Source organism: Dama dama, chromosome 11 (genome assembly GCF_033118175.1).
Source record: "Dama dama isolate Ldn47 chromosome 11, ASM3311817v1, whole genome shotgun sequence".
NCBI lineage: Eukaryota > Metazoa > Chordata > Mammalia > Artiodactyla > Cervidae > Dama > Dama dama.
In genome coordinates, this window is record NC_083691.1 from 10,205,001 (window position 1) to 10,216,074 (window position 11,074).

Genomic DNA, 11,074 nt, shown 5'->3' on the forward strand with positions numbered 1-11,074 from the left:
GTACTGACAGTTAATCCTCAACCCAAAATCCAATGTAGAATATGCCAGTATTACTTGGTTTAATTAAAGATATTCATTATACACATACCTTTTAATGGACCAACACTCCCAATCAACATTATAAATAATCTGGGCCAACTGCAGAGTAATGTCTGTGAACAATTATCACAAAACTAAAACATGGATGGCTGTCAGTCGGTGGCAGAATTCTTGCTTTCATAATAAATATAAAATCAATTTCCTGTTCTAGTCCCTATTCCAAGTTGAAAATGATATATCTGACTATGAATTCCAACTACCTTCATCCTTAGGTTGTTTTTTTTTTTTTTTTTTTAAAGAAAAGAGGAGAAAGAAAGAAACTTATGAGACCATCTAAGTCAATTCTTCCTCATTTGAGGGCACTTGGATAGTAAAGGTTTCTACATATTATACACATATGAACTTGCCATTTCACACATGTATATTTTTTTAATGCTGTGATTTTTTCTCCCTATTAATGCCACTCAAGTGGCATTTCAAAAGCTCCTCCCATTTCACTATAAATTCCTATTTACAAAAGCTTTGTACATCTGAAAGCCAGTAGAAACCTTTTGTTCAAAAAACAATAATATGCAATTTCAAAAGCTTTTTGTTCCCATTTCAATCAAAACTAACTTCATATGTTTTAAATGAAATTCTGCAAGTAATCAGAGACTAATGAGGATTCATTGATTTAACTAGTTCAGGGAGTCTGAGAAGGGAATGAGAATTTAAAGTAACAAAGTTTTTCATTTAGAAGAGCAGGTACACTAAGTCCTCTTCACTGAGAAATGCAATCAGGACTCTTGTCTCAGGAGAGACTCTCATGCCCCTGTCTGTGTGCACATTCCTGACTCCCATTAACATTAACAAGCGCCACACATGCACACGAAAAGAAGCCAGCCTTAGTAGCATGTATGCATGGCAGCTGTGGTGACTAAATAATCCATATGGCTCTGAAGAGAAGTTATGCTTTGTTGGGTCTAGAGTCACAGCTACAGTGGTGGAATTCAGACACTCAAGCAAACCTCAATCTGAATGCTTGATCCAAATGCCATCCTGTCCAACCACACCTCAGACTGCAGTTAAGCCTGGGTTTGGAAATTCTATCCTCAGCATGGTTTATACAGGTAGAAGTTCCATGTTTGAGGAAACCTTAAATTTTTCACAGGCCCAAAGTTCTGTCCTCCTCCCAATTCATCATTCCTATTCTTGCATTCACTCATGCATTTCCCTACAAAATGTAGGAAATCACATAATAGTTTTATAGACGGAAAATCAAAGGCCTGGCTTAAATCGCAAAAGCCAAAGCAGAATAAAGTATGAAACACCATCTTCAACATGAAAATCAAATAATATGGTAATCTTAAAACAACAGACACATGCTGAAATGTAAATTTCACAGGTTGTGTAAAGGGCAGAATTTAACCACTAATTCTAATGCCTCCCAGCAACTAGAATTAGGTATTTAAGTGAGAGTCTTAATGCTCATTTAATATAGTCTCCTGAAGCCCAATTCAACAACTTCTTCATTCTTCCCTATGAAGAAAATATTCTTGTGAAGTTCAGTTTAGTGAAGACACTGGTGAAGACACACAAGCACACACACAAGTTTACACTTCTGAAACGAAGTGATAACAGTTCACTAGCCATATTCTGAAACTGGGCTTTAGGAAAAAAGACTAGATGATGCAAAATTCTTAGTATACTTCCATATATAGGGAACATGATGAAAACTTCATATTATCTCCAATTAAATCAATTAATATTCAGAAAAGTTCTGTCACATTACATTTAAAGAACCATAGGGGGAGGAATCTACCAATGTTCTAGAAGCTTCTCTAGACCTTTCAATCAATTTTATTTATATGCAAAACCAAGAGAAACTTAAAAAAAAAAAAAAAAAAACAAAGCTCCTCCTGATGCTAAAGCTCTCAATTTACTGACAGGCAAATGGCTTCATGCTGCCACTTAATCTCATTTCTTGCATAATGCCCTCTAATTAGCATATCAAAGTGAATTAATACTTCTAGGGCATTAGCAATGGGGAAATCTGCTCCAGGCTCACAATAGCAGTTAAGAGAGAGCCAAGAAATCCTCAAAAACACCACAAACCACTTTGCATTGCAAAACTGTTCAATTTATTTATCCTCTCTCTCTAAACACTTTTACCGCACACTGTTTTACTACTGTTCACCAAACAAAATGATAATTGCCAAAGTTACCAGCATCTGTAATGCCTGTTTAGAATCTTAATTTAGATTATGTTGCAGATAATTTCTATATGCAACCATTTGTTCTATTATAAATGTTAATATAGACAGTGGAAATGTTGACATTCTCAATTAGTTAATTTGAATTTGAAATAAAATTTTATGGGATTTTAAAATTTATGAATTTTTTAATGTAAAAAGCCACCTGCTGGACTCTGATGCCTAAGAAATATGCTTTGAAAACTTATGTATCACATAAAACAAAACAAACAAAAAAATCATTTTGCCATAACATATGTTGAGTCTCCCAACTAATGGTTTAAACATTGTGAGGAATCATCAACATTAAAAGGATTACATTGTATACCAAGTTCTCATTAATATGATCACACAAAAAGGGCTATTGTTCAAAACAGCTTAACATTTGTAAAGCACTTAACTTGAAGAAAACAACTTCAAGTTGCAACTTTTAACAATTATTTTTATCCATAATTACTTTTAACTGTTCTCAGTCCTAATGAGTTACTATCATGTTAGTCAAAAGTAAAAAAAATGCCAAGCCAGTTCAACTTAACACATTCTATCACACCAATATTTTCACTAGACATACACTCAGATTTAGTACCAAAGCAAACTACCGTTAACCATCAAAAACTACAAACATCTTATATTTATTGTATGTGTGTGTGTTTATGGAATACCTCTATTTTCAAAATAACAAAAAAGAAGAGATTCTGGTTACTATTCTGCCTACAAAGGGGGTAATTAGAATCAAGAGTTGAAGATTAATGAAATTTATTTTCAAATATGTTCTGTGTCTAAAGGCATAAAAAGATGGTTTATTTTTTTTAGTGGCTCATTCAAGCATTTCCTACTAATTTATTTGCTAAATGTAACACTATCATGGAGCTCTGATAGCAATTTGTGTGTTAGATTAACTTCTACAACTTTGTAAAAAATCTTTTTAGCTAGATCTAAAAAAACTTTGACCAATTCACACTACAGAGTGATATAAATTATTTACTCTCTTCATATGTAAAGACTCAAATGGCCTACTGAAGTAGAGCAAATGTTTGAAAAGGTCAACATGGGAGGGAGTATACAAGCATTGTTAGTCTGTTACTACCTAAATCATGCTGATCCCACTGATAAATGGCTAAAACACAAGCCTGCTGAGAAAACTAATAAAACATAATTCTCATAATGTCAATACTGAAAAAATAAATGCCTAAAATTGTTCATATGTACATAAATGGGGGAAAATAGTATAAAAATCCTTATTTAGCATGATGTATTCGGTACTGATCTGTTACGTATTCTGAAATATCTCAATGGTATGAGTACAAAATAAAACGATGAATGATTTAGGGTGTGGTTCATGAATTTCGGTTTTCATTCTTCATAGCCATACTTCATATAACTTCATTCTATACAATGATATCATAAACTATCAAAACACACATAATCCAAATAAGACATTAAATGTCTTGGAAGTAGCCATTTACAAAAGTTATAAACAGAAATCTAAAAGTACAAGCAAAAAGGATCCTAACATGAAAGATATACCCAGAAAAATTTTATGAAAGTCAAAGAACCAATGTGCTCTTTGAGGCAAGGCGAGGCTTCCTTTGCCACTGTATTAATATACTTCTGATTTGGATTAAAATTATGTAAATTAGCATAATAACATAGTAAAGTCCCAAATAAAAACCAAAACTACATAGATCTATAATAAAATGAAGTCCACTAAAACTGAGGCATGAAAAGAATTACTTGCACAGATCAAGTTAGTATTGACAAGTGGGTTCAATATTCTTTTACTGGGAAGAAGAAAAAAGGGTTGGAAGACAGGTCCATACTTTTAAGATAATACCTGCTTGATACTTTAGATCATGAAGTTCCAAACCAGTAGAGAAGTAAGATTTTTTTTTCTATGTTTTCTATGAATGTATTACATGTATTATCTTCTAAGGATGACAGAAGAGTAAAGAAAGTTAGAAAAACATCACTCTGTTACATCCTTCCTCAAAACTTCTTTAAAAAGCTCCAGTAAGTTAAGCAAATCTATAAAAATAAAAAATATTCTTAAATTGCGCAAGGAAAAATTTGCAATAAAGCAACAAAATTTATGACATTTCCAGGGTACACTGACTTTGTAATTTTTCCTGTTTAATCATTTAATATTTCCAATGTAAATAAGCCATAATGTCTAAAACTGATAAAAAATTTAAAACATTAAAAGTCCTTTAAAATTTGCTTCAAAATAATTGTGAAAGGGTGGGAGTTACAGAGAACACAAGATTGGCCAAGTGTTGCTAACTGCTGAAGGTAGGCAATGAGTTCATGGGGATTCAAGTTTCTCTTTATGTATATTTTTACATTTGAAGTTCTCCATAATAAAAAGTTTTTTAAAACTAGAAAATAGTTCACAAAAACAGAGAAATGAATCATGTATCAAACAGAGCATTTGTTTTTAAAACTCTGAAACAATGATAACTATATTGGAAGCACTGCCAGAGCAACTTAAAAGAATACACAATATGTATTATATATAATAACATTTAGACTCACATACAACAATTTTCACCTTTCTTGTTAAAATTTCACTTGGTGGATTATTTGGATTTTATACACTAGGAATTGAAGAATTACCTGGCACTGTAAAAAGAAAAATGAACACATTTTTTATACTGAAGCATTAAAAAAAGAAAGAAAACAGACCAGAAAAAGAAGATGCCATGAGTCTCTAAACCCTTAGGGTCAGAAATAGAGGTGCTGACTGAGAGTACTGCCTTATCTCTCTGAAAGCTAGTCCCTCTTACAGCAGTAAAAATAAAAGATTTAATCATATATATCATATTCTAAATGCATATAAAAACTCACAAGCTACCTTCCTGATCAAGTTTTGATAAGTAAAATCCTTATGACTCTTCCTAGGGAGGGTTCCTTTAAAAGCAAAGCATTTTTAATAGTAATTTTCTTCTTCTCTTTAAACATAAAAAATACTTCAACCAGTCCAACCAGGCAAGCAGGCCTTTCTCTTCCCCTGCGGACACCTCCTGCAGTAGAGAAGTTCATTAAGTTTTATGATCTTCCCAAGTCAGTCCTGCTTATAAGCCTCACAAAGGCCACAAATCTGGCAAACCATCATGTATGCCATTAGACATTACTAGTAAATGAACGCTATTTAGGGTTTGTGGTGGCAATAAATCAGAGTTTGGTTGGCAGCTATCAACATGGAGTATTTTAACCTATCGTTTAGAAAGGAAAAGGTTATGCTGATTTTTTTTCCTAATACACAATATTTTTTAACAATATGACTCCGATTATATACTAGAGTGTTGAATTTTTATTTTAAAATATTTTTAAATACATTTTTTTTCCCTCAAAAAGAGCCATTTCCTTTTATTCAAACTCTCATAATTAAGGGCTTTGAAAAGAAGAGAGATTTATGAGAATGGAATCCTCTCACAAAGTACTTCAACAATCAAGATTAAGGTGGCCAAAAAGATGTGAGGGAACGCCCCTAAAGAACTATGTAGATAAGGGGACCTCATAGTATCATGGATACTTAATAAGAGACAGATGGTAAAATGTGGCTAAAAAAGAGAGAAATCTTAACAATTATCTCACTGGTCGCTTACTTAGTTTAAAATGGGCAAATATCTTGTTTTAAAGCCTGTAACTTTCAGTTGCTTTCAAAATGGGTAGCTATCATAATTCAACAGATATTTCTGTCCAAAAATAACTGAACGATAAATTTTATAAAAGAACACATTTTCAAGAAAAAGCAAGTATCTCATGGTATACTTTCCCTACCTCTGAACAAGAAAAAAAATATAATTGTGGTAGATCATCCATTTATCTGTCAGAAAGGAAAAATACCTTTTCATATTTGGTAGAAGGGAAAAAAGATGTTTTTCAAACTAAACCCCTCATGTGCATCAGAACTGGCAGTGTTCACTGCCTGATCAGAAACCTCAAAAGCTACTGGCAGATCTACAAATATATGGATTTTTTTTTTTTAATGATTTTGTCTTATTTTAAAAAAGCACAACCGAAATGACATTATCCACTGAAATGACAGCTTTACCCCCCATCTCCCCACTAGTCAACCCCCTACCCCTCTATTATGCAGAATAGAGTCATCACATAGTATTCCCAGTTTCTATTACAAATGACTAGGTAAACTTTCTCTAGGTTATAGAGAATTAGTCTTTGGATACTGTTATTAGATTTAATAAAATGATTTTTTCAAAAAAGCATTACATGATATACATTATAATCTACAGTGCTTATTTTATAAGTGCATGATGTTTCCAAAGCATGACTGTGGGAACAGATGGGGGAGGGGGGCCTGGAATTTGCTGCCCCAATTTCTTTGCTTCGGTAACACTAATGTCTACACAGCTGTTTTATTTCAAATCAAGGAGCCTGAGTCCAGCGTCCCTGTCTCCTTCTAAGAGCAGTTTTGGAGAGTGAGGTAGAGCTCTGGGTAGTAGGGGAGAAAGGAGAGGAGAGAAAGAGCTTCACCCCCATCAATCATTCGGTACTTAAATCCCGTCCCTCTCGAGCTTAGAGAGGCTGGCAGGAAGATGCCTCAGCCCAGACAGCCGCCTTTACTCTTTGTCGGCCGTTGGCTTTTTACAAAAGAGATAACGTGCAAACTTGGATCCGCTGGCCAAAGCACAAAAAGAGAATCTAATTTACAAGTTATCTCTGAAAGCCTCAGAAACAATTTTCAAAACACAAAAATTTCTTTTGTCAGCTACCTCTTGCTTCTTAAACAGCAAGTGCCCTACCAAAGCTCTCTCTGCCAGTAATCCCAGACTCTGAAAAGACTTGTTTCTTTTTTCTAACTCACCTTTGACATGAGGTTGACTACACTTTCCTTTCAGAATGGTGTAACAAAGTCTTGTGCAAATAAGCAACTAGAGGACTTATGCTTCCTAATTGAATTCTGCCTGCTGCTAAATGTCTAAACAAGAAAAGCAGTTTGCTGTGTTTGGTTCTCAAACTAGCCAGACCAAAACTTAAAAAAAAAAGGCAAAAAAAAAAAAAAAGAATCATGATAAGGGGGTGAGAAGGAAGGTATATCAATCCCCTCTCCCTGGTAATATAATGCTGTATAAAGTTGAATCAATCTTAATATTCACAACATAGTCAATACCCCAGTGCTTAGCTGTCAGCAGAAACTGAAGTGGAGCCCTGATAGCAAGAAAACCCTTGGACATTAAGCAACATAATTTACTGAGAATTACGCACTTTTAGGCTTCTAAACTAAGAATCTCAAGATTTAATGCTTGATGTCTTGTTTTATAGTCAGATCAAAATTATCTAGCATTTTAAATCACAATGCTTTCTAAAGGTAGCTAAAAACCAACACAGAGTAAAAGTTAGTCATTTTTAAATGCCTGTGGTTTTCAAAATTAAAATATATCTTAAAAACACTTGACATAAAGAAATCACACATACCATGTGAATGAAAAGCAGGAAAAGTAGTCTTTCAGGCTCTCAGTATTTGCTGTTAATTATGGTTTTAGCATATATTTTAATAGATAGCAATAACCCTTCATCTTTTATTGATTACTTTTAGGATTAAAATAGAATTGCATGGTGGAAAATCTGTTTAAAAGGAGGACCACTCTCCTACCAACTAACAATTATATACAGTGCGCTATTATTTGTACATTCAGTTTAAACATAATCACTTTAATCTTTTAAATACCTTCACTTAAATATTTCTATACTTTGGACTTTAACTTTCCCTTCTATTCTTTGCCAACTTAAAAATACAACTTTATAATACTGTATAACCAACAAACACACACAAATAAACAGTAAAGCTTGTTTAATGCATTTTTTGCCATATACAGGGAAGATAATGCCTCAAACGAAATAAAAAATCTAAATTAAACCTCAAATTCCACTTGAGGCACTACCATCACCTCAAGACTAAAATATCTTCAATTTTTAAAAAGTCTAACAAGGAAACTAAATTGAGATGAATTGTCAGAAATTTGTCTAATATATACTCGTAGTTTTCATTTCAGCACTTCTGCAAAAGCTGTCTTCTCATATATTCCCTGCCCCGAATACTTCCAAAATTGTTCAACCTGCACCTGTGGACCTTTCTCTACTTAATAAAATATATTAAGCATGTTTACAATGTAATGACTTCAAGCATAAAATTTAATAAAAGTAGTAATAGATATAATACATTGTAAAACACATCATTACCCTTCTAGCTTCTTAAAAGTAGTATTCCGAACTAAAATACTAATTCAAACATGCTCCTCGGGTCTGTGCAATTGCATCTATTCTTCTATCTGTGGAAATGAAGCTTAAGGCTAAGTGAAACAAAGTTCGGGATATGCTTCTCGGCAGGAGTCGGTCCCCGTGGCTCCTTTTAAAAACTGACATACAAACAAGGCGAAAGGAGCAAGAAAGGGTGGCTGGCGCTCCCGGCCCCCTCCCCGCCTGCAGCCAGAGGTGGCCGCCTGGGGACTGCGACCCTGCCCCGTCCACTCTACACTTCATTTTACACCAGGAGCGGAATTCAGAAATCGACTCCAGATTTATCGCAGTTTTTTCTCAAGATCAGGAGGTGGGAAGGAAAGAATGATCAAAGATGGCGGTGCCCAAAAGCAGCAGCTTTCAACTGGAGAGTCGAAGGAGTAGCTCGGACCCCACCTCGGGGGTCTCCAGGCCCACCGCGGGGCGCAGCGTCTTACCTGTTTTCTCTTTGATCTCACATAGGACACTGAAGAGCGCGGGTTTCATTCTGTGACAGTTCAGGGCATGTTTCCTAAAAAACAAATAGCAAAACACAAAGGTATTAGCATCACCTATGGAATAATATGGCGCCTTCCTTAAGTTAGATCCAAGATTTAATTCCGGCCCCCTATTTTGGAAGGCTCTTTTGAACCCCGTCAAATCAACAGAAAACTCAAGTTGACTAGTTAGCGACAACCGGCAAGCTGTGGCGGCTACAGCTCCAGCCCGAACGCAGCGCGACCCATCTGCTCGGCAGGCAGCTGCCTCGGCGACCGCGGGGCGCGAACCCGTGCGGGGAGCCGCGATCCGGGGGCAGACGCGGCGACCCAGGGGAGAAGACAGCGTGGAGGGGCTCCCGCGTCTGCCCTCCGCCGGGGAAGCGGGCGCGGCGCGGGCGACCGGCCGACTGCGGCCAGCGGGCGGTGACAGCTCGGCAAAGTTTGCGAGGCGGCCCTCCCTTCCCGAGAACTTGGCCGCCCGCGCCCGGACCCGCCAGGGAACCGCCCAGCGCCCCGCAGCCGGGCTGGGGCGGCCGCCCGCACAGCGAGGTCCTCCAGCGACCGATCGGAGCCGAGGTGCCGGGACTCCGGGCCGAGGAGAAAGTTGCACTTCCCTCAAGTGCGGCCCGGGGCCCGCTCGCTGCGGCGTGCAGCCAGGTCCGGGCGGGAGGTTTGAATCCGTGCGAGGGGGCCGGGCTGCCAGAGGGCCGGACGCGGGGAGGTGGGGTGAGCGATACCCACGAAATCCACGCGGCACCAAGTCCGTCCCGCGCCCCGAGAGCAACTTTGCCGACTCCCGCCCGCGTCGAGGGGCGCAGGGCAAGTCCCCCAGAGGCCGGGGCCGGCGGCCTCTTTTCGGAGAAAGTTCCCCGCCCGGGGCTGAGGCCCTGGCCGGGGCGCCACCCGGGCCCGGACTCTGCCGCGGGCCCGGCTCCCGCACACACACAAAAGATGCTTAATGAGACGACACCAACTTTGCTTGCGCCTCGTCCAAGCTCTGGTCGGTGATGGTCATGATCTGGTGGAGGATGTCGCCGATGTCCTGCTTCCTGCCGTCGCCGTCCGCCCCTTCGTGGCCGTGAGGGGGAGGCGGCAGGGCCATGCCCCCCTGCACCGAGTGGCCGGCCAGGTTCACCCCGGCCAGAGTCTGCAGCATCCTGGATTGATCGTCCATCCCGCCGCGCGCGGGCGGGAGCGGGCGGCGGCGGCGGCTGAGGCGAAGGCTGAGGCGGCGGCGGCGGCGGCGGCGGCGGCGGCGACGAGGGAGGAGAAGAAAGAGGGGGAGGGGGAGGGGAGGCGGCCGCGCGCTCCCCGCCCGCGCGGGGAGGGGGCGGCCCGGCCGGCGGGGCCCGCGGCTGAGGCGGTGCGGACGGGCGCCCGGCTCTGGCTTCCGCCGCCGCCGAGGCTGAGGAGAAGCGGCGGGCGGAAGCGCCGGGCTCCGCGGTGGTGGCGGAGGCGGACGCAGCGGCGCCCGCTGCCCTCACGCGGCCGCCGCGCCGCCTCCTCGCCGCCGCGCGCCCCGCCGGGTAGCCCCGCGCAACTTGCTCCTCAGCGCCCGCCGAGTTGCCGGGACGCCCGCCGCCCCCCGCGCCAGCCTGCGCACTCCCCTCCCTCGCCCGCCGCCGCCGCCGCCGCCCGCCGCCGCCTCGGCCGGGGGGGATCCGAACCCCGGCGGCCCCGGGGGAGGGAGCGGCGGCGGGCGGCGGCGGGCGGCGGAGGAGGAGGGCCGGCGGGTGGGCCGGCCGAGAGGAGCGACAGGGGCGGAGGAGGAAAGTTTGGGAGCTAGCGAGCCGGCGCGGCAGGGGCACGGAGCCCGATGGAGGGCCCCGGCGGGCCGCGCGCCGGGCGGACAGCAGATTGATGGGGCGGGAGAAGTCGCCGCCGCCACAGCCAGAGCCGCGCACCCTGCCAGCAGTCGCCGCGGACGGGGCTCGAAGGCCGTTCGGCTGAGGGATTGACAGGCTGCCAGTGCCACTCACTCACTGCGGCCCCGGACGCCCGGGGGGAGGGGCGGGGGCGAGAGGAGGGCGGGAGAGCGCTCCGCACGCCCCGCCCCCGGGGGCGGCG

The 11,074-nt window shown here is 41.7% G+C and overlaps 1 protein-coding gene across 3 annotated transcripts in view; it reads right to left on the minus strand.

Annotated features, from left to right (window-relative positions):
* PBX3 (PBX homeobox 3) overlaps nucleotides 1-10,237 on the minus strand; it is a 215,453-nt gene extending 205,216 nt beyond the window's left edge. For 2 of the 3 annotated variants that reach the window (XM_061154646.1, XM_061154644.1), the window contains exons 1-2: nucleotides 9,982-10,237; nucleotides 8,966-9,039 (exon numbers count right to left, since the gene is read on the minus strand). In XM_061154646.1, coding sequence (XP_061010629.1) covers nucleotides 8,966-9,039; nucleotides 9,982-10,181 — 274 coding nt within the window. In that variant the 5' untranslated portion in view covers nucleotides 10,182-10,237. Of the gene's footprint in view, nucleotides 1-8,965; nucleotides 9,040-9,204; nucleotides 9,404-9,981 lie in introns of those variants that run through there. The other variant, XM_061154645.1, reaches the window with a different exon arrangement.
* Between the last annotated feature and the right edge of the window lie 837 nt (nucleotides 10,238-11,074).